Source organism: Heterodontus francisci, chromosome 1 (genome assembly GCF_036365525.1).
Source record: "Heterodontus francisci isolate sHetFra1 chromosome 1, sHetFra1.hap1, whole genome shotgun sequence".
NCBI classification, from domain to species: Eukaryota; Metazoa; Chordata; class Chondrichthyes; order Heterodontiformes; family Heterodontidae; genus Heterodontus; species Heterodontus francisci.
This window is the reverse complement of record NC_090371.1, coordinates 253,469,275-253,494,325: the sequence shown is the minus strand read 5'-3', so window position 1 is coordinate 253,494,325 and position 25,051 is coordinate 253,469,275. Positions and strand designations below refer to the sequence as shown.

Sequence of the window (25,051 nt, the reverse complement as noted above, 5' to 3'; positions counted from 1 at the left end):
TTAACAATTCAAATAGTGTTCCTTACGATGAAATTAATATGTTTCCATTTGGCAGGTGTGGTTTCCGTCACAAGCGTTTGATTTGGCTGTTTTCGGTTGGGTGAAACTTTTAAAATAATATGCTGCGACCTGTGGCGTGACGGGAACTGAATTAACAGTGTGTTGCTCCCGCTATGGTTGTAACATGAGGAACAATTCAAAAACCTCTGTTACCAGCAGGTATGTCATGTGACCCATCTCTGTTTGTAACAGCAACTTCTGGAGGGGTCTTTGAACTTCAGAGCCCATCAGATATGCTTGGTCGGGGGATCACTAATCTCACTAATTAACTCAAGGTGCACCCCCATTGTTCCAGCTAGACTGGGTAATTTCCTTCTGTCTCTCAGCCAGCCCTGGTCTTCTCAGGAATGCAAATATACAACCATTGTTCAACTGTTCAGTTTTGCTTTTTCAAAAGTCATTTGTAATGTCCAGGTAAAAAAAAAAGTTTTCAGTAGTATTCCATATGACAAAATTAATATTTCCATTTGGGCATGTGAGATTTCCGCCACAACCTGAATAGAAAAAAATTGCTGGGCTACAGGAAAATGGCAGGAGAGTGGGACTAGTACAGTTGCTCTTGCAGAGAGCAGTCATGGACACAATGGGAGGAATGATCTTCTTCTGTGCTGTCACCATTCTATCATATTACCCTGCTCATAGACTAAGTATCAAATTTGTGGAAGCTCAAGTCTCTCTACATCAGCCTTTTGACAATTAGCCATCTCTAGGCCTATATTTGTAAACTAACAACCTGAAGAATCTGTAACAAAGCACTCATCTCCAAATTCATAATTATAGTGTAGTAAAATTTACCGATTATCAACAGTTTCAGAATCTGAACCCGGGTGTGACTACTTAATAGCTAGTCATGTAACCAAAGCAGAAAAACTAGAGAGTGTTTTATTATTTTTAAATGGTATATATAAAATAATACTATGGAGTTAGTTGAAGGAACTTTCTCCATTTTTTCCTTTCATCTCCAAAGGTGCCTCATCCACTACAGTTCTATTGGGGCCAGTCACATGGCCCATCCTCATGAGAACCTGAACAGTGTAAGGCAATAAGCTACAAAAGTAAAATAAATCATAATAAATACTAATCTTGCCCTAATGCAATGTCAGCACACTGTACTTCCAATAATTATCAAGAGCATGACTTCTGGCTGATTTTTTCTTTTTCTGAGCTAGGCATTCTGAGCTACTGGTCACACACAAACAGTTGTCCTGCCTGAAATCAGCCAACAGGATTGCCTTCACTGGTTTGGACTGTGCACTCAAATCACTGGTAAAAGTCAGTCAAGGGGGAGCCCGTTCCTCACATGCTCATCATGCAACATTGCTATATAAAGTAGATATCAAGAATGTTATCTTTCATTTTTCTATAAAATTACAGTTGCTCACTGTAGTATTCTCCGATATCAAGTATTAACTGTGGGAACATAATAAAATACAAATAGAGTGATACAATTGTAGTTAATTTTTATGCACTCATTTGTCAGTTTATTAATGTCTCTTGTACCTAGCCATAGAATTTTAGAGGATAGTAGAGCCTACTCTATGACCCACAAGCCTCTTCATAAAAACAATTCTCCTGACCTCTCCCTTTGTTTTTTTCTCATGAATTTAAACTTACGCGCTCTAATTACCGACTCATTGACCAATGAAATGTTTTTCCTCAATTTACCTGATCAAAACCGCTCAATTCCAAACACCTCCAACAGTCACATTGCAATCCCCCTGGGGCTTGACATCTTGCCTAAAGGCACCCAAAATCAGACAACACTGCAACTGCATCCCAATCAATGCTTTGCACACATTTACATACATACCTCTTTAAGAACATAAGAAATAGGAGCAGGACAGAAGGCCATCGGCACCTATGAGCCTGTTCCACCATCGATAAGATCATGGTTCATCTTCTACCTCAAATACACTTTCCGCACTGTTCCCAAAATCTCTAGATTCCTTAGTACCCAAAAACCTATCGGTATCGGATGTGAATATGCTCAGCCATTGAGCATCCACAGCTCTCTCTGGTAGAAAATTACAAAGATTGACAACCCTTTGAATGAAGAAATTTTTCATCTCACCCCTAAATGGCCGACCTCTTATTCTGAGACTGTTACCCAAGTTCCAGCCAGGGCAAACAACTTCCCCGCAGCATCTGTCAAGCCCCTTAAGAATTTAATATTTCAAAGAGATTACCTCCCATTCTTTTAAACGCCAGCAAATAGACCTAGTCTACTTAATCTCTTCTATTAGGATAATCCCTTCATCCCAGGAATTAGTCCATCTATGGCAAGTATATTGATCCTTGGGTAAACTGTACACTGTACTCCAGGTATGGTCTCGCCAAGGCCCTATACGGTTGCAGCAAGACTTCTTCACTCAGATACTCAAATCTGTTTGTAATAAAGGCTAACATCCCAATTGCTTTCGTATTGCTTGCTGTATCTGCATGCTAACTTTGTGATTCGCATACAAGGACACCCAGATCCCTCTGAATAACATTTCCCAGTCTCTCACCATTTAAAAAAACCTCTGCTTTTCTATTTTTCCTACCAAAGTGCATCACTTTCACATTTCTCCACATTATATTCCATCTGCCCCATTCTTGCTCACTTATCCTGTACAAATCCTTTTGCAGCTTCCTTGCATCCTCCCCAAGGCTTACTTTCCCACCTAACTTTGTGTCATCAGCAATTCAATCCCCACATCTAAGTCATTGATATAGATTGTAAATAGCTGAAGCTCAAACACTGATCCTTGTGGTACCCCACTAGTTACAGCCTGCCAATCTAAAAATGACCTGTTTTTTCCTACTGTTTTCTGTCTGTTATTCAATCCATCTAATATATTACCCTCCAATCTCATGAGCCCCAATTTTGTGTAATAACCTCTTGTCCGGTACCTTATAAGATGCTTTTTGAAAATCCAAATACACTACAACCACTGGTCCCCCCTTATTTACCCTGTTAGTTATAACCTCAAAAAAGATTTATCAAACATGATTGCACTTCCATAAATCTGTGCTAACACTGCCCAATCATATTTTGACTTTCTAAGTTCCCTGCTATCATGTCCCCAATATTAGTTTCTAGCATTTTCCCTACTACTGATGTCAGGCTATCTGGCCTTTAGTTCTGTGTTTTCTCTCTCCCTCGTTTCTTGAATATTTGGATTACGTTTGCTGCCTTCCAATCCACGGTGAGCATTCTAAGATCCAGGGAACTCAGATTAAAACCAATGCATCCACTAACTCTGTAGCAACTCTTAAAATCCTAGGATATTGGCCATTAGGTCCAGGGATTTGTTAGCTCTCAGTTTCATTAATTTGTCCAGTACTCTGTCTTTACTAATATCCTTAAGTTTTTTTTATTTTCACCCAACACTTCATTCCTTATTTCTGGAATGTTCTAGTCTCTTCTACAAAGTTTTCATTTAATATTTCTGCTATTTCCTTATTCTCAGTTATAATTTCTCCTTCTCTGCCTGTGAAGGATCTCTGATTACTCCCACTAATCTCTTCCTTTTTACATACCCATAGAAGCTTTTACAATCTGTTCTGATGGGGAAACTTCTAGAAACAGTAATTCAGGATCAAATTAATAGTCACATGGACAAATGCAGGTTAATTAAGGAAAGCCAGCATGGATTTGTGAAGGGAAAATCATGTTTAACTAACTTGCTGGAAAATTTTTGAAGAGATAACAGAGAGGGTTGATGAGGTATACACAGACTTCCAAAAGGTATTTGATACAGTGCCGCACAACAGACTTGTGAACAAAATTATAGCTCATGCAATAAAAGGGACAGTAGCAACATGGATATGAAAGTGTCTGAATGACAGGAAACAGAGTAGTGGTTCATGGATGTTCTAGGTGTACAGGGCACAATTGCAAAATTTGCAGATGATACAAAACTTGGAATAATTGTGAACTGTATGGAGGATAGTGTAGAATTTCAAAAGGACCTAGATAAGCTGGTGGAATGGGCGGACAAGTGGCAGATGAAGTTCAATGCGGAGAAATGTGAAGTCATTCATTTTGGTAGGAATAATGTGAGGAGACAATATAAAATAAAAGGTACAACTCTAAAGGGGATGCAGCAGCAGAGGGACCTGGGGGTATATGTGCACAAGTCATTGAAGGTAGCAGGATAGGTTGAGAGCAGTTCATAAAGCATACAGTGTCCTAGGCTTTATTAATTGTGGCAAGAAGGGTACGTTGATTGAACTTGTATAAGACACTAATTCGGCCTCAGTTGGAGTATTGCATCTAGTTCTGGCGCCGCACTTAGATGTGAAGGCATTGGAGAGAGTGCAGAAAAGATTCATGGGAATGGTTCCAGGGATGAAGAACTTCAGTTTTGAAGATAGATTGGAGAAGTTGGAACTCTTTTCCTTGGAGAAGGGGAGGCTGAGAGGAGATTTGATAGAGGTATTCAAAATCATGAGGGGTCTGGACAGAGTAGATAGAAAAAAACAGTTCCCACTGATGAAAAGGATAGAGGGGGGAGAGGACACAGACAAAGTGATTGGCAAAAGAATCAAGAGCGACATAAGAAAAAACTTCCTCATGTAGCGAGTGGAATGCACGGCCTGAGAGTGTGGTGGAGGCAGGTTCAATCAAGGCATTCAAAGGGAATTAGACTGTTATTTGAAAAGGAAGAATGTGCAAGGTTACGGGGAGAAAGCGGGGGAATGGCACTAAATGAATTGCTTATTCAAAGAGCTGTTGCGGACACAATGGGCTGAATGACCTCCTTCTGTGCTGTAACAATTCTGTGATTCTGTTTTTGTCACTAGCCAGTTTACTCTCTATTTTCTTTATCAATTTCTTGGTCATCCTTCACTGGTTTTTAACATCTGTCCAATCTTCAGGTTTACTATTCTTTTTGGCAACTTGCAAGTCCCCTTTCTTGAATTTAATACTAACGTTAACTTTTCTTGTTAGTCACGGTTGGACCACTTTTTCCAATGGGATTTTTATTCCTTAAGAAAACATATAATTGTTACAAATTATAAATTAATTCTTTAAATGTTTGCCATTCCACCTTCACATCTTTTGATCTAGTTTCCCAATCTACCTTAGCCAACTCACTCCTCATACTTACATAGTTTGTTTTACTCAGATTTAAGATCCTAATTTTGAAATTATTTAAGTCACACTCAAACACAATATAAATCTCTGTCATATGATCACTTTTCCCCAGAAGTGAGACTGCCCCAGATCAAAGTATCCAGATAACTCTCCCTGATGCCCTGCAATGTCTCCACTTCACACTCCAGCCCAACAATTCTGAGATGCAGACACTTACTGCATATATGGTTGTCCAGGATCGCGATGCTCTCCAAACTCCCACATGCTGCAGTTTGCTTTTCTACTTTCTACCTCTAGTTATAAAATCAAGCAACCTTTTTTTTAAAAATCAAGTTGCTTAATCAACTTGTCCTCCCACTCAATGTATATCTGAACCCTAAGTATCCATGCTCTTCTACTCCTTTTAAAGTTTTGTCAGAGTATATGTTCACTCATTATTTGTCCTTCCAGAAGATACATTTGTGCACATTAAATTTCATCTGACATTTAACTGCCCAAATTGCTTTCTGTCTTCTTCAATTAAGCATCCAGGGACACAACTGTTTACATCCCTCCAATCTGAAAAAAACATCCATTATTGCTCCTCATTTCGATCCCTGAACCAATTCTCTAATTATGCTCCCACACTCCCACTAACGTACAGCATAACTTTATTATTAAAACAGAAAGTGCTGGAAATACTCAGCAGGTCTGGCAGCATCTGTGGAGAGAGAAGCAGAGTTAATCTTTCAGGTCAGTGACTCTGTTCTGTGTTCTGACAGTGCTCTGATGAAAGGTCACAGACCTGAAATGTCAACTCTGCTTCTCTCCAGATACTGTCAGACCTGCTGGGTATTTCCAGCACTTTCTGGTTTTATTTCAGATTTCCAGCATCCGCAGTATTTTGCTTTTAATCAAACCTTCTCATGTAGCACATTAACACATTTTGAAAATGCTGATGCACAACATCCATGATATTTCCTTTAATACACTTCTTTGTATTATCAAAAACTCCATTAAATTTGTCAGACACACATCTTGTTTTTTAAAAATATATAAATCCATGCTGGCTATCCTTAGATTATCCCATGTCTTTCAAGACATGTATTAACTTTATCCTGTATATAGCCTGTAGAAGCTTCACTTCAAATGTCAGACTGACTGATCTATAGTTACCTGACTTCTCCTTTTTTGAACAGAGGTTTATACTGGTCAAACTTCAGTCCTCATGTTTGAAGAATTTCAATTAACAGGGGACCATGCAGGTGGTTATAGTTTGTATATAATTTTCCTATTGACCCCAGTAATATTGCATTCTATTTGTATGGTAACAATGTAAACAAAAAAGGTACCTTAACACACGGGGCTGAATTTCATGAAGTCTCTGGCGTGAGGGTCCTGGCTGGGGGGGCCTGGAAAATTCTTCCAGGAGAACCCACCACAATCTCTGACACCGAGAAGGCCCTGCCACATTTTACCGGCGGTGGCAAGGCCTTGGTGCGGCCCCCCCGCCGTCTTCATTTCAATTTGGTAATGTAAGTTAATGCATGTAAATTAATTTACCTTGTTCCAGCGGCCGTCCCATGCCAATATTCCGGCCGCTGGCAGCAAATCCCGTGCCTTCAGAACTCCATTTGGAGTTCCGAGGTGTGACACTGGTGGAGAGGGGGGGGGGAAGGAGTGAAATTATCAGGATCGGGGGTGGCAGCGGGGAAAACACTTCATTGGCTGTGGGGATGGTGGGAAGGGGTTGATGGGTAAATGTAACGCGGTGTGGGGGGATGGGGGTAAAGTTCGGGTTGGGAATAAAGTTCATTTGTGATATAGGCCCATGAACAAACATGTGGGAGGGCCTCCAGCTTTTTTTTTTGAGGACAATGAACCGTTAAATAACTTTAAAAATGAAAAATGCTTTTAAGGGTTTGAAGCCCTTTAAAAACGGCGCTGGGGCCTGCGCGGTGGAGCCAGGTGCCATTGCCAAGGACAGAGCGGCCGCCCCCTCTGAGTCATCGGGGGCGGTTGTTCCACCCCCTCCATTTAAATGAGGCCCCGTGCGAAATATAGCAGGGGGTGGGAATCAGCGACAGCATATTCGCGTCTGAAGACTGCTGACAGCACAGTGTGCTGCAATTGCGGCACGCTCATAAATTTCAGCCAATGGTCTCTCAGAAGAGATCCAGGATGTAGGCTCACTTACGATTTTCTACAGAGTAAATTCCTAATCTCAAATATGGTATCATATGGTGTTGCTTGGTGATGGCTTAATGCTGGTCCATAGAGATGGAAATATTCAGCAGCCAAACATTCTCATCATTTTTGTGCATCTCCTAGCTGCACCAACAGAGTTCAGAGGGTAGGGAAGATGTATGGTGGGAAACACAATGATTAACAAACAGCAACCACAGTTGAAGCCAGGTGTTTATTTTGGGCAAGCTTTTTTATAGGTATTTATATATTAAGTCAATGGAATTGAATCTTTAATCTCCCCATCTAAATTTCTCAACACTTAGTTCTGCTACCCAGAGATGATCCTGTAAACAGCCAGTGCCAGTCAATGATCTTTGCATATGTATTTGCATTCTGAGCGTAAGCACATGTAAATGCCAACCAGTTTTACTTTTCCGCCATCGTAGATGTGCCCAGTGGAGGCTAGATAATGTCCCAAAGGGATGCGAATATTGAGCCAGTCACTCTAATTAGTTGTGTTGTATTTCATGAAGTTATGATTGACCCAGAACATCCTCCCCTAAACACTGGCAAGAGTGAAGCACTGTTCAGTTTTTGCCAGAAACTCCTCTCAATTCAACCCATTTTTTGGCTTCTTGCTGAGCCTGAATCTAACACTGTGCTGGACCCTGAGCCGGGCTTCAAACTCCATAATCAGCCCATCACCAAGATCACCTCTTTCCACCTACTTCATCTCCACTGCTACTGAAACCCTCAACCATAAACATTACACCACCAATAAAAACAAGAAATGCTGAACCACTCAGCAGGTCTGGCAGCATCTGTGGAAAGAGAAGCAGAGTTAATGTTTCGGGTCAGTGACCCTTCTTTGGAACTAGCAAATATTAGAAATGTCACAGGTTATAAGCAAGTGAGCCGGGAGTGGGGTAAGAGATAACAAAGGAGAAGGTGTAGATTGGACAAGGCCACATAGCTGACCAAGAGGTCACGAAGCAAAGGCAAACAATATGTTAATGGTGTGTTGAAAGACAAAGCATTAGTACAGATAGGGTGTTAATGAACTGAAGATTGAACAGCAGCAAGTACAAACATGAAAAAAAAAGTGGGTAAGCAAACTGAACAAACTGCAATGAAATGAAATAAACAAAAGAAAAAAAATTGTAAAAAATGTAAAAAAGAAGAACTAAAAATGAAAGTAAAATGGGGGGCCCGTCATGCTCTGAAATTATTGAACTCAATGTTCAGTCCGGCAGGGTAGTGTGCCTAATCGGGAACATGAGCTAGGTTTAGACCATCGTGAGACAGGTCAGTTTTTTCCCTACTGATGATTGTGTTGTTGCAATAGTAATCCTGCTCAGTACAAGAGGAATCACAGGTTCAAACAGTTGGTCTATGTACTTGGCTGACCAGCCAATAGTGCTAAGCTACCATCTGTGGGATTATGAATGATTGCCTCCAAGGCAGCATTTGACCGAGTATGGCATCAAGGAGCCCTAGCAAAAATGGAGTCAATGGGAATCAGGGGGAAACTCTCTGCCGGTTGGAGTCGTAACTAGCACAAAGGACGATGGTTGTGGTTACATAGAAACATAGAAAATAGGAGCAGGAGTAAGCCATTCAGCCCTTCGAGCCTGCTCTGCCATTCATTATGATCATGGCTGATCATCCAACTCAGTAAACTGTTCCCGCTTTTCCCCCTCATATCCTTTGATCCCTTTCACCCCAAGAGCTAACTTGAGGACACTAACCTGAAGAGTTCCTGCAGTGATGTCCTGAAACTGAGATGATTGACCTCCAACAACCACAATCAGCTTCCTTTGCGCTAGGTATGACTCCAACCAACGGAGAGTTTTCCCCAATTCCCATTGACTCCAGTTTTTCTAGGGCTCCTTGAAGCCATACTCTGTTAAATGCTTTCTTCATGTCAAGGGCAGTCATTCTCACCTCACCCCTTGAGTTCAGCTCTTTTGTCCATGTTTGAACCAAGGCTGTTATGAGATCAGGAGCGGAGTGGTCCTGGCAGAACCCAAACTGAGCATCACTGAGCAGGTTATTGCTAAGCAAGTGCCACTTGATAGCATGTTCGACGACCCCTTCCATCACTTTACCGATGATCGGGAGTAGAATGTTGGGGCGGTAATTGGCCGAGTTGGACTTGTCCTGCTTTTTGTGTACAGCACGTACCTGGGCAATTTTCCACATTGCCGGGTAGATGCCAGTGTTGTCGCTGTACTGGAACAGCTTCGCGAGGGGCACAGCAAGTTCTGGAGCACAGGCCTTCAGTACTATCGCTGGAATGTTGTCAGGGCCCATAGCCTTTGCAGTGTCCAACACCTTCAGTCATTTCTTGATATCATGCGGAGTGAATCGAATTGGCTGAAGACTGGCATCTGTGATGCTGGGGACATCAGGAGGAGGCAGAGATGGATCATCCACTCGGCACTTCTGCAAATGCTTCAGCCTTATCTTTTACAGTGACATGCTGGGATTCCCCTTTGCTGAGGATGGGGATATTTGTGGTTGTTAATTGTCCATCATCATTCACGACTGGATGTGGCAGGACTGCAGAGCTTAGATCTGATCCGTTGGTTGTGGGATGGCTTTGCTCTGTGTATCACATGCTGCTTGCACTGTTTGGCACGCAAGTAGCGCTGGGTTGTAGCTTCACCAGGCTGACGCCTCATTTTGAGGTATGCCTGGTGCTGCTCCTGGCAAGCCCTCCTGCACTCTTCAATGATGAAGGCTGATCCCCTGGCTTGGTGGTAATGGTAGAGCAGGGGATATGCCAGGCCATGAGGTTTCAAATTGTGGTTGAGTACAATTCTGCTGCTGCTGATGGCCCACAGCGCCTCATGGATGCCAGTTTTGAGTTGCTGGATCAGTTCGAAGTCTATCCCATTTAGCATGGTGGTAGTGCCACACAACACGATGGAGGGTATCCTCAATGTGAAGATGTAACTATATCTCCACAAGGACTGTGTGGTGGTCACTTGTACCAATACTGTCTTGGACAGATACATCTGTGACAGGCAGATTGGTGAGGACAAGGTCAAGTATGTTTTTCCCTCTTGTTGGTTCCCTCATGACCTGCTACAGACCCAGTCTAGCAGCTATGTCCTTTAGGACTTGGCCAGCTCGGTCAGTAATGGCGCTACCAAGCCACTCTTGGTGATGGACAATGATGTTCCCCACGCAGAGTACATTCTGCACCTTGCCAACCTCAGTGCTTCCCCCAAGTGCTGATCAACATGGAGGAGTACTGATTCATCAGCTAAGGGTAAGCGATAGGTGGTAATCAGCAGGACATTTCCTTGCCCATGTTTGATCTAATGCCATGAGACTTTATGGGGTCCGGAGTCGAACTTAAGGACTCCCAGGGCAACTCCTCCCGACTGTACACCACTGTGCCACCACCTCCGCATGTCTGTCCTGCCGGTGAGACAGGACACAACTGGGGATGGTGTTGGCAGTGTCTGGGACATTGTCTGTAAGGTATGATTCCGTGAGTATGACTGTCAGGCTGCTGCTTGACTAGTCTATGGGACAGCTCTCTCAACTTTGGCACAAGCTCCCAGATATTAGTAAGGACGACTTTGCAGGGTCAACAGGGCTGGACCGGTGCCCAGGTTGATGCCGGGAGGTCCGTCCGGTTTCATTCCTTATTGACTTCCTAGCAGTTTTGAAACAACTGAGTGGCTTGCTAGACCATCTCAGAGGGCATTAAGAGTCAACCACATTGCTATGGGTCCGGTGTCACACGTAGGCGAGACCAGGGAAGGACAGCAGATTTCATTCCCTGACGGACATTAGTGAACCAGATGGGGTTTTACAACAATCAACAACGGTTTCAATGCCATCATTAGACTAGCTTTTCAATCCAGACTTTTTATTAACTGAATTCCAATTCCACCTTCTGCCATGGTGGGATTCGGAACCATGTCCCCAGAGCAATACCCTGGGTCTTTGGGTTACTAATCCAGTGACAATACCACTACGCCACAGCATCCCCATTTCTATGGTTCTCCATCCTCCTCCATGTCTATACCCCAGCTCAAACACCCTGCTCTCAAGTCTGTGCTATACACATGCCCTCCCTCTATCCTACCACTAGCAGCATTACAGTCTTGCTGAATTGAATTTCCTTCCTAAACCTCTCACTCTTGCTAAGTTTCTCCCTACTTTTAAAAGCACTCTCAAAACTAACTTCTTTGACCATGCCTTCAGTCATCTCTGCTCACCTCTCCCACTTTCCACTGATCTGATCTGCCCTGTTTGTCAAATTGTTTCCTACACTAAATGCTCAAAACAAGTGTCAGTTATTAATGAAATATGCATCATGGCGGAATCAAACTCACCTGGGGGCAAATGCAGCTGCACGTAACTGGTGGCTGAATTTAATAGAAAAAATATCTAAACAAACCTATAATGCTTATTTGCACTCTCTTTATTCACGTACTTGACTACCCATGAGACATTTTGCACAGGACCAGAATCAGTGCTTGCCTGCTTTCACAACAGAGACAAAAATCTGATTTAGCAGGATATACAATTTAAATTAGAGTCACATTATGCTTTACTTTGTCCAATAGCGTAATCTAAGGCAAAAATAGTGCACCTTTACAAAAAGCCATTTTGGTCACTAAAACATTACCTTGTCAATGAATATGGGATAGTCTTTTGGAACCAACTGTTGACATTTTTCTCTGTTTCCTATTGTTTTCCTAAATTCAAACAATCTGCAATTTTAAAGAACAATTACAGTATTTTCAAAACTTTTACATCTTCTGCTTGTACACAATATCCAATTAAATACGAGTACCATATCTGCCAGAGTTATAACTACACGCACCCAAAGGTAAATATAATCTAAATTACAAGGAACACAAAGCTATTTCATTGCTTATTTAAAGCTGCAATATTAGAAATTTGATCATTGATTGTTATCAACTAACAGCTAAAAAATACAATGTTTGGCTTTATAATTTTTATGGCATTAAAAATCAAAGATTAAATCCTAGAAGTTTAAAATTAATATGAGCAATTTAAGTAAGCTTATGATGCCATCATATTGGAATACCCAATACACTGAAGCTAGCTGTAGTTCAGCCAACATTCTACTGAATTCCTAATCTTAACTACTAATCTATAGACAGGCACTGAGTATACATAAGATATTTTCCATTCACGATTCTCTTTTCTTGACTGCTCACTCATTCATACACACACACACAACGTGGCTGATTTGAACTGTATCTGAGGAGGCTTTGCAGGCACAGGAAGCAAATAAATAAACAGGTTCATCACCCTACTGCATGAAGCCTTCCATCTCCTCTTTCTACAAGTAACTACAGCAGTTTTAGTGCTAATACCTGGCACTGCTGTAGAATTATTCAGATGGAAAGTATTGAAAAAAAATGAAAGCTCGACATGCTGCATGTGTATACACGATGCAGTTTAAAACTTCTTAAAAATTCCTCCCCACCCCACACCCAAATATGAACAACTGCTCAGGATCCAGAGTCATAGAAAATGGCAAAGCCAGTGCAGGATTGACATAGGAAGAACAAGAGGACTAAGAACACCTGAAATTGTACCACCCACTACAAAATCTCTAAATCAGGTAAAAGAAAATAATTTCACTTCTCTAATGTGGTGTAAAGAATGTAGCAGTGTATAAGACAGTAACTCAACTTAGATGCTCACAAGTCATCAGGTCAGCTCATTCGTCAGGTGACAGACTTCATATCACAGATCATATATCCTTTATTTATAAGGAAACTTTTTTTAAAAGGTTACATTTAAAATTTGTTTCTCTTTCTGTTTATCAGAACAAACATCAGCAGCAAATTCTATCTTCACTTCCATTATTCTTTAGTCAAGACGAGCAGCCAGTCCGAGAAACAAATTTATCCAGACGCCAATTAAGACTTATAGCAGCTGAAAGGTGATATGTTTCAACGTTGCTGAAAAGAATGGCATCATTTCTTTCCCTATATCACGAGGACCCAAACACTGAATTTGAATACATAGACTAGCTTCAAAATCAATCCCTCAGAAGAAATATTGGACTACTAGGTCACCTTCACAGTGCAACACTAAAATAATTTTAAATGGAAGTCAGAAACAGTACCTTCTGAGATCATCCGGCTTTCCCCATCCTTGAATGAAAAGTTTTGTTAGAAGGAATCGCCTGTACAGAATGTCCAATTTACTGACACCCATCCGAAGCAGCAATTATTCAAACAGCATCTAATTAAAGAAGGAGACATTGCATTTTTAAAATCAAAAAGGATCGACATTAAGGATATTATAAAAAATGGCTACCGTAGGCAAAATGATTAAGAAAAATTCAAATCAAATCTAATTCTTCCGCAGACCTTGTACAATGGTCAAGCTGAAATCTCTGGCCCTTTACAGGTTATATGTATTCTGTAATAGACTACCACACTTACTTAACACAAATTAAAATACTGTATAAACACACAAGTTCCCAAAGAAAATACAGAAATTCTACGTCTCTTAACCTTCCCAAACCCCGAAATGACAATAATCATCTTGCCCCATGGAGCAGCTGATTACCTCAGTTTACATTTATCCATTTATTAGAATTTTACAGCACAGAAGTAGGCCATTTGGTCCATCATGCCTGTGTCAGCTCTTTGAAAGAGTTATCCAATTAGTCCCAATCCCCTACTCTTTCCCCACAGCTCTGAAAATTTTACCTTTCTGTACATATCCAATTTCCTTTTGAAAAGTTACTATTGAACCTGCTTCTCCACCCTTGCAGACAGTGCATTGCAGATCATAATGTGCTGCATTAAAAAAAATCCATCTTGCCTCTGTTTCTTTTGACGATTATCTTAAATCTATGTCCTTCGATTACCTACTCTGCAGCAGCGGGAGACAGGTTTTTTAAAATAATTCATTCATGGGATGCAGGCGTCATTGGCAACGCCATCATTTGCTGCCCATTCCTAATTGCCCTCGAGAAGATGGTAGTGAGCCACCTTCTTGAATCGCTGCAGTCCATGTGGTGTAGATATACACACAGTGCTGTTAGGTACGGAGTTTTAACATTTTGGCTACGATTTTGTTAAAAATATATGCAATAGCAGGATTAGGTCATATGGGCCTAGAACCTCCTCTGCCATTCAACATGACCTTTGACCTGAACTCTACTTTCCTGCATCATCCACAATTCCCTTGATACTGTGTCCAAAAATCTATTGATTGGAGTCTTCAATATACTCAACGACTGGGCATTCACTTCCTCTGGAACGGAGAATGCCAAAGATTTACAACTCTCTGACTGAAGAAATTTCTTCTCATCTCAGTCCTGAGACTATGACCCCAAGGTTTAGATTCTTCAGTCAGGGAACAACTTCCTCTTAGCATGTACCTGGCCAAGCTCTCTCAGAATTTTATGTGTTTGAATGAGATCACCTGTCATTTTTCTAAACTCGAGAATATAGACCCATTCTACTCAATCTCTTTTCACAAGATAACCAACCTTCTCATCCCAGGATCAATTGAGTGAACCTTTGTTGCACACCCTCTATAGCAAGTATTTCCTCTCTAACTGTAAAACTGTAAACAATATTCCAGATGTGGCTTCACTAAAGCCTTATATAATTGCAGCAAGACTTACTTACTCGTATACTCCAACCAAAGGTATTTCTGATGAAAGGTCACAGACCTGAAACATTAACTTTGCTCCTCTCTCCACAGATGCTGCCATACATGCTAAGTATTTCCAGCACTTTGTTTTCTTTCAGATTTCCAGCATCTGCAGTATTTTGCTTTTATTTTAGGATAAGAAAGATATTGCCTACAAATCTTTTCAAACATTAAGATTTTTAAACTCAACCTATTAAAGACAAACAAATTGTATCTTTTTTTCTTTCCAGATGACTGTTTAGTCTCAGCACTACATTCTTCTAAAGTTATCAGAACTCCTATGAAGTACCACGTACAATTATGAAAGGAAACTATTTTGCTTTCAGATGATACTCACATAAAAGCAAGCAATATAGTAACACAGACTGCAGCTATAAATTTATTTCCAATGATGAAAATGCCAAAAAAGGATTTAAAACAGGGTTCTCATTGTCATGCACATGTACTTGGCTAATGTAAAAAAAAATCAAAAAACTTTTATGACATCTCTTTCCCCATCTTCCAGTTACATTTTTCCATCCGTTTCCCCAAGAAAGAGAAAACCACCACAGCCAACTGTAATCTTATCTTTTATGTCTTGAAAGTCCATTGTGGATAATCTCTTCAGGTAACACTTTAACCAATTAAAGCAATAGGATACTTGATTAATAAATCCAGAAAATTTGACAGTAAAATAGTACTCAATAATTGAAAGCAAAATTATATTTAAACTTGGGCAATGTAACTTTACAGCTCTAGCAGGTGCGCAGACTGGTTGAGCTTGGTCACAGAGTGACGGCTCCTCTCTCTTCAGTCTTGATACCTCGTCAAGTGGAGAACTTGGCTGATGATCTGTGCCTTTACATCCGAGGTCTTCTAGTGTTTCTGCGCATTGAAACCACACAAGACCCCCGCTTTTAACCCCTGAATGGCCATCACACCACCTCAGAGTCAGACTCTCTTAAAACAATAATTGGTTCTAGCTGTTGCGAGGTAAATTTAATTGGTTCTTAATGATGTCTTTCACTAACAGCCACCTGGCCTCAGAATCTCAGAAATAAATACAATGGAGTGGTTTCACACCATCTCTAAATCTGATCTTAGACAAGTTTTCTATTCATTAAATCTACTCTTGAAGGACACGAAGTACCATCTCATGGGCTTTATCAGGGATTCCCAGAAAGCTCCATTGTTCGAACTGAGCTGAAGCTGCACTCTCACACAGACACAGAAACTTACAGTAATTAGATTTAACAAACTTTAAATGAAAACCCATTCTTTCTAAAATGATTATTAATTCATTAGTTATAACTCAATTAAGGTTCATTACCTGTACAATCATCTATTTCATGATGGAAAGCTACTTATTAAAACAGAATACAAAAGTTAGGACTGAAGACAAAATGGCTTCTTTGGTCACGTTAATTATAAAATGGCTTTCTTTACCTAGTCATTACAGTGGATACAATATAAAAATGGTCAAGTTAAACTTGAATCTAACTACTCAAACACATGCTCTCTGCTAAATGGACACAGTCACCACTGGATTACCCTCCCACGCGCTGAAGCAACATTTGCACACTAGCATTTCCCTTCCTTACTTGCTGGCTGGTTGACCATCACCAACACCACCACAACACCCATCCCCTTGGAGGACTATTAGCAACCTCCTGGTGAGGCAAATGTTTACTGCCATCTCTCATCTCTGTCTTTCCAGTTTCTCTTCTTCCCCTTCTCTCACTTGATCCCGAGCTTCCCATCCCCTGCTGCCATCCTTAGCTTGGTTCAATTAATTCCTTACCATCCCCAAATAAAAATCAAATGGTCTGTCAAGTTTCTCCATGAATACCTACCCTTTTACCTCCTCTCTATCCAAGGCACCAAACACTCCTTTCAGGTGAAGCGGCAATTTACTTGTACTTCTTTCAATTTAGTACACTGTATTCGCTGCTCACAGTGCGATCTTCTCTACACTGGGGAGACCAAATGCGGATTGGGTGACCGCTTCGCAGAACATCGCCGCTCAGCCCACAAGCATGATCCCAAGCTTCCGGTTGCTTGCCATTTTAATTCACCTCCTTGTTCTCATGTCCACATTTCTGTCCTCGGCCTGCTGTAGTGTTCCAGTGAACATCAACGCAAGCTCAAGAAACAGCACCTCATCTTCCAATTAGGCACTCTACAGCCTTCTGGATTCAATACTGAGTTCAACAATTTCAAACCATGAGCCCCATTATTTTTTGTTTATTCATTTTTTTTTTAATATATGTTTTCTTTAATTATTTTTTAACCACATGTTCGGCTTAAACTTGTTTTTCATGTTTTTGTTTTCGTGCAGAGCTGTTAATTATTCTGCCATTAGCACTCTCTCTGGACTCATGCTTTGTCTTTTGCTACAACCATTTAGCAATCCATTTGCATTCTGTTTCATGACATCTGTCACTTAATCTCTCCCCCTCCATCCTATCATAGTCCTTCCTTCTTGTTCTTTTTCCCCTTTCACTTGCTCAAAGATTGTAAAATTTCTAACTTTTGCCAGTTCTGATGAAGGGTCACAGACCTGAAACATTAACTCTGTTTCTCTCTACACAGATGCTGCCAGACCTGCTCAGCATTTCCGGCATGTTGTGTTCTCATTTCTTGATGACGTAACTACTTCACACAATCGTCCTCATCTGCTCCAACCCACCAGCCATCCAATCTCCCGAGAGAGATGAAAAACCTTAGTAAACAATGCTTCACCTGAAAAGTGCCTTTTGACCTTAACTCTCCCTGTGGAACTGCATGGGAGATTGACTAATGTCTTGCAAATTTTGCAATTTGCAGTCTATTGCATAACAAAATTCATTTCCAACAGTAAGAGAAAAGTAAATAAAATCATCAAAATCTACCAATAAGAACAGGAGCAAATCAAATCCTCTGAATATTTTTTGAAAATTCTGACTAGATTCCCCAATAAATTAAGCACCTATTTCTGGAAATACAGTTTGCGACATGATAGACAAAAAAAACTATGAAGTTTACTAGGACCTATACATGAAACTTGAGCCTGGTATTCCTGCAAGTACCAACACTATTAGCTACAGCTTCTAGCATGCATCTGTGCAAATGCCTGGTGATTGACACCATTTACAGAGCAAGTCAGAACTTGACGTTTGTATACCCGGCCCCACTGTCACATTGGTGCACCAATGGGAAATTGCTGACAAATACTGAAGATACTGAAGGTCAAATAAATTGCTTCTTTCAAATGAAAACAGCATAAAGCATAAACTTTAATGTGTTTTGGACAGGAAAAATATCTATACCAGGAGTTAATGGTTTATTCAACTTATGCTTACTGAAAGATATGTATTATTCTAAAGAGGTTCAATTATTAACACCCTCTGTCAGAACAGCACTTAGGTTTGTTTTTTATTCCAGTTTACAGGCCCAGATTTAGGTGTCATCCATGTCTTTGTAAACTCTCGATTTTACTATTTCAATGCTCTCCTGGCCAGCTTCCCATCTTCCACTCTACATAAATTTGAGCTGATCCAAAACTCTGCAGCCTGTACCTTAACTCTCACCAAATCCCGTTAGCCCCTCACCCCTGTGCTTGCTGGCCTACATTGGATCCTGGTCTGGTAATGCCTCAATTTTAAAACTCTCATCCTTGTTTTCAAATCCCTCCATGGCCTCACCCCTCCCCATCTCTGTAACCTCTTCCACTCTGCAATGCTCCAAGTTCTCTGCGCTCCTTCAATATTGGCCCCTTGTGTATCTCTGGTTTTAAATCGTTTCATCAATGGTGGCTAAGTCATCAGCTGCCCAGCCTCTAAAAGCTCTGTAATTGCCCCTCTAAACCTCAACCATCTCTACCTCACTCTCCTGCTTTAAGACATTCTTAAACCTACCTCTTTGACTAAGCCTTTGATCATATGTCCTAATATCTACTTAGATGGCTCAGTGTCAGATGTTGGATTATGCTCCTCTGAAGCGCCTTGGAACTCATGACGTTAAAGGTGCCATATAAATGAAAGATCTTGTTATTACCTGGAGATCCTTATCCCACTACGTTCTTACCAAATTCGATCAGCAATTGAACATATTGCCACTTTTCCCCCATTCCATACATTTTTCTCATGGATAAAGTAATTATGCAGCCAAATGATCCTACTACAGTTGAAGGAAAAAGTAGCATGGCAAGGACCTGGACAGGTACAAATCACTATGGGATTGAAGTGAACCCAATTGCACTCCAAAAGTCATAGTTATACAGCACAGAAACAGGCCCTTCGGCCCATCATGTCCATGCCAGCCATTGAGCACCTATCTATTCTAATCCCATTTTCCAGCACTTGGCCCGTAACCTTGTATGCTATGGCGTTTCAAGTGCTTATCTAAATACTTCTTAAATGTTGTGAGGGTTCCTGCCTCTACCATCCCTTCAGCCAGCATGTTCCAGATTCCAACCACTCTCTAGGTGAAAAATGTTTTCCTCAAATCCCCTCTAAATCTCCTGCCCCTTACATTAACTCTATGCCCCCTGGTTACTGACACCTCCGCTAAGGGAAAAAGTTTCTATCTATGCCCCTCAGAATTTTGTATCCTTCAATCAGGTCCCCCCCTCAGCCTTCTCTGCTCTAAGGAAAACAACCCTAGCCTATCCAGTCTCTCTTCAAAGCTGAAATGCTCCAGCCCAGACAACATCCTGGTGAATCTCCTCTGCATCCTCTCCACTGCAATCACATCCTTCCTATAGTGTGGCGACCAGAACTGTACACAGTACTCCAGCTGTGGCCTAACTAGCGTTTTACACAGCTCCATCATAACCTCCCTGCTCTTATATTCTATGCCTCGGCTAATAAAGGCAAGTATCCCATATGCCTTCCTAACCTTATCAAACTGTGCTGCTGCCTTCAGTGATCTATGGACACTCATTTGGAGTGCTTTTCCAGTTATCTACAAAATTTGCCAACCTCAAGTGCTTTCCAGTTAGCCCACATGCTCCCTTACCTAGCCCAAGTACTCATACCACCGACTATCGCCAGACACCAGTGCAATGAGGTCCAACCTTCACCCCACTCCTTCCCAGAACATCTCACCTCCACAAGCTCCCTACCAAATTCTAATCCCAATCCCTTTGTTTACTCATTTCCTCTCACCCAGCTACAGCCCTGTCTCTAGTACCACTTCCTTTCTCAACCAGCTACGTTGTAGCATATCTCTGGCAGCTGTTCAGCAAACACAAAGTTGCCTCTCATTTTCCTGTGTGGAAGAAGTTAGAGTCAGATATTGAACACTTCATTAAAGGGACACAGATGAAAGGGAAGAGACTTAGAGAATGAGAAAAATGTGTGACAGCAAGAATGAAATATAGATGATTAGTTTTTGTCTATAAGCAATGCCATGATTGACATAGCTACGATATTCAAATCTTTAAAATCACTCCAAAACCCTGAAGCCTAAACCAATGGAACTTCATGCAGAGTGTATGGCTCATTGGGTTTGAAAATACATTGGTGACAGAAAATGTTTTGCTTTTCTTTACCATGTCTCATACTAAAACATTTAAAAACCTGTTTTGCGTTTTAAAAGTTTCAAACCACATGATCAACCTCTCATACGCAGCATGCTGTAGACAGAGCTAAAAGATCCCACAAGCAAACAGATCAGATTGAACTTCTGCAACCCTACCATGTCCAGTCATGACTGGTGGATGACAATTAAACAAACAACGGGAGGAGGTGGCTGCTCCACGAGCATCCCCACCCTTGCTGATGGTGCAGTCCAGCACTTAAGTGCAAAGGAAAAGCCTGAAGCAATTGCCTTCATCTTCAGCCAGAATGAATGATCTATCTCCCCGCTCCTCCGGAGGTCCACATCATCACAGAAGCCAGTCTTCGGCTAATTTGATTCACTTCATATGATATCAACAATTAGCTGAGAGCACTGGATAAAGCAAAGGCTACGGGCCCCGACACCATCCCGGCTGTAGTGCTGAAGGGTTGTGTTCCAGAACTAACCATGCCTCTAGCCAAGCTGTTCCAGTACAGTTACAACACTGGAACTGACCAGACAAAGCAGAAAATTGCCCAGATATGTCCTGTCCACTAAAAGCAGGACAAATCCAATCCAGCCAATTACCACTCCATCAATGAACTCTGAATCATCAGCAAAATGATGGAAGGGGTTGTCGACAGCACTATCAAGCAGCACTTACTCGCCAATAACCTGCTCACAGAAGTGGTTTGGGTTCAGCCAGGACCACTTGGCTCCAGACCTTATTACAGACTTGGTCCAAACATGGACAAAAAAAGAGCTGAATTCCAGAGATACGGTGAGAGTGACTGCACTTGACATCAAGGGAACATTTGACCAAGTGTGGCATCAAGGAGTCCCAGTAAATTTGAAGTCAATGGGAATCGGGGGAAAACTCTCCATTGACTGGAGTCATACCTAGCACAAAATAGTTGTTGGAGGCCAATCATCTCAGCCCAGGACATCGTTGCAGGAGTTCCTCAGGGCAGTGTCCTTGGCCCAATCATCACCTTGGCCCAAGCAGCTGCTTCATCAATGACGTTTCCTCCATAAGGCAAGTTGGGATGGTCACTGATGATTACAGTGCTCAGTTCCATTGACAACTCCTCAGATAATAAAGCAGTCCGTACCAGGATACGAGATCTGAACAATATTTAGGCTTGGGCTGATAAGTGGCAAGTAACATTCATGCAACATTTAACTGGATTACCATCATTGAATTCCCCACTTTTATCTCCTGGTGGGGGTCACCATTGACCAAAATCTTAACTGGATCAGCCACATACATTGTGTGGCTACAAAGGTCAGAGGCTGGGTATTGTGCAACCACCGACTCCCCAAAGTCTTTCCATCATCTACAAAGCACATACCAGGGGTCTAATGAAATATTCTCCACTTGCCTGGATGAGATCACCTCCAACAGCTCTCAAGAAGCTTGACACCATACAGGACAAAGCAGCCCACTTGATTGGCCCCTCATACACCAGCTTAACCACTCCCTCCCTTCACCACTAGCACACCATGGCTACAGTGTGCACCATCTACAAGATGCACTTCAGCAACTCGCCAAGGCTTCTTCGACATCACCTTCCAAATCCATGACCTCTGTCACCTAGAACGAAAAGGGCATCAGGCACATGGGAACATCACCCAAATGTTCCTCTCCAAATCTCACACCATCTTGACTTTGGCATTTAACTGCCATTTCTTCATCGTTGCTGGGTCAAAATCCTGAAACTCCCTAACAGCACTGTGGAACACCACATGGAATGTAGCAGCTCAAAGGGTGGCAATTAGGGATGGGCAGTAAATGCTGGCCTTCCTGGCAACACCCACTTTCCATGAACAAATAATAAAAGGAGACAATATAAAATTTATTCAGCAGTGTCAAGAATAGATTACATGCTCAAGTGCTGACAGTAGAGGGGCTTGAATCAAAGAAAGTTGCCAACTGAGCACTGATGACACTTAAATGTAATAAGCCTAATATACTAACTAAAAGATAATGTCACATAAATTTACTATGCGATTGAATTGAGGTGAAGTGAATGGAAGTGGTTTTCTATTCAATTTTCCTTCTTTTAACATTTAATAACTTGCCTCTACTCTTGACACTTCACCTAAAATGAACCAGTACAAAGTCATTTATGAATATTTTATAAGCCAGTTGTAAGGAAAGCTACAGATAATGAATTTGGGATCCAGAGTCTGAAATTCCTCCCACCACCATCTTAAGTTTGCCACGGGGATTTCCTCCTTTGTCCATTCTACTTGCTTATTTAAATGCTACCCTTTGGCAACATCATTCAGAGCACATGTTCAGGTATTTTTAGTGACACCCATTCCATGTCTCCACTTTTCCAGCAATCGCAACACTGCTGGGTTTTTGAATCTTTACCTCAAGATACTTTCCTTGTGCTCAGCGCCAAAGACTAGTTATAAGCAAGCACTGGTTCTCTAAACTGCAATGTACCTTTAGATGCTCAGTAATTGTAACAAATCAAGAGGTTAATCAGAAACCCTCGTTACTATGCTTGGCTTACTAGATACAACACGTGCTGATACATGATCTCCTTCACCCCAGAACACAGTGCAATAAACAAACTATGGTTAAGAGTATAAACTGCAAGCAAATTTATTAATGGCCAAGAAAACAGTAACAGACTAATAGCAGATTTAGAATAATAGACATAACCCGACTATTCTTCCTAGGAATATAAAAAATAAGTTGTGTCCCTAGCATTAAAATTGGATTGGAAACAAGGATCCTGACCATAACGTTACGTTGTTAACCTCCCACAATGTCTACTAGATCAACTGAAGCAAGTTTTTTTGAATTTTTTTTTTTTACTATATTTGACTTACTGGATACATCACGAGAAAGTCGGAATGGGATTAGGGCCACTCAGGGATAGACAGAATAAAAAAAAAAATCACAGGCAAAGATGCTGAAATGGCATAAATATTAATAACCTTGCTTCAGTATTTACCAGGGAAACAGATCAGGTGGCCATGACATCAAAAGATGAGATTAGAAATGATATAACTGCACTTAAAATAAAAAAAGAAATATTAAATAAACTTATCAAACTTAAAGAGGATAAAAACCCGACTCCAGTCAGAATGCATCCACGCATTTTAAAAGAATTTGAAGATATGGCAGAGGCAGTATTACAGATGTAATTCATTAGAAAAAGGTATAATGCCAGAAGACAGGCAGATAGCTAGAATCATACCTATATTTAAAGCATATAGAACCCACTCGGGGAACTACAGACCAGTCTGCTTAACATCGGTGATAGAAAAAAATAACAGAATTCCTACTGAAGGAGAAAATAGAATATGTCTTGTTTGACCACCCTCATTGAATTCTTTGAAGAGGTAACAGGGAGTAGACAAGGGTATTGCAGATGATATAATTTATCGATTTCAATAAGGAACCACATAATAAACGAATATGATCAGATTATGCAGAGTCACAGGACAAGTAGCAGAATGGATAGCTAGCTGGCTGCAAGACAGAAAGCAGAGAATAGGGATAAAAGGTAGCTATTCAGAGTAGCAGAAGGTAGCAGGTGGGGTCCCACATGGATCAATATTGGTACCACAGTTGTTCACAATTTATATTAACAATTTAGACTTTGAAATCAAAAAACTATTTCTAAATTTGCGGATGGCACCAAATTGTTTTTGGGGCAGGGGGAAGATAGTCAATACTGAGGAGGACTGCAACAAATTACAAAATGATGTTAATAAACTTGCAGTACGGGCATATAATTGGCAAATGAATTTCAAAACACATAAGTGTGAGGTAGTACATTTTGGTAATAAAAATGAGGTCACACATTACTTGGGAAATAGGAATCTAAATAGGGTAGAGCAGGAAAGGGATTGGCGAGCACAAATCACTAAAAAGTAACAACACAGGTTAATAAGGCCCTAAGAAAAAAAGCAAACAAAACACTGGACTTTATTTAGAGGGACAGAACTGCAAAGCAGAAAAGTTATACTAAACTTGTATCTACCTTTGGTTAGACCACACTTGGAGTACGGTTTAGTTCTGGCTGCCATATTATAAAAAGGATATGGAGGCACTGGGGAGGGTTGCAAAAAATGATTTACAAGGATGACAAGAAAGGCAAGGATTGTAAAGATCAGGAAAGGATGAACAGGCTGGGTCTCTTGTCTCTTGCAAAGATAAAGCTGAGATGTGACCTAAAAATTATGAAAGCTTGTGTTGGAGCAGACAACAGAAATAGTGTTTCCATTTGTGGGGAGGAGCAAAACTAGAGGTCATCAATATAAGATAGTCATCAAGAAATTAAATAAGGAATTCAAAAGAGACATCTTTACCAAGAAAGTGGTCAGGATGTAGAACTTGTTAGCACACAGAGTGGTTGAGACAAATAGTATAGGTGCATTTAAGGAGAGGCTAGATAAGCGTATGAGGGAGAAGGGAATAGAGGGTTATGCTGACAGAGTTAGATGAGGAAGTTTGGGAGGAGGCTCAAGTGGAGCATAAAGCTGGCATGGACTGGTTCAGCTGAATGGCCTGTTTCTGTG

At 41.1% G+C, this 25,051-nt stretch overlaps 1 protein-coding gene across 4 annotated transcripts in view; it reads right to left on the bottom strand.

Moving 5' to 3' along the window:
* Positions 1-25,051, bottom strand: part of abhd18 (abhydrolase domain containing 18) — a 147,945-nt gene that overhangs the window by 116,738 nt on the left and 6,156 nt on the right. For all 4 annotated transcript variants that reach the window (XM_068042859.1, XM_068042867.1, XM_068042879.1 and 1 more), the window contains 2 exons: positions 13,440-13,558; positions 11,961-12,045 (listed from right to left, as the gene is read on the bottom strand). In XM_068042859.1, the coding sequence (XP_067898960.1) occupies positions 11,961-12,045; positions 13,440-13,531 (177 nt within the window). In that variant the 5' untranslated portion in view covers positions 13,532-13,558. The remainder of the gene's footprint in view (positions 1-11,960; positions 12,046-13,439; positions 13,559-25,051) is intronic.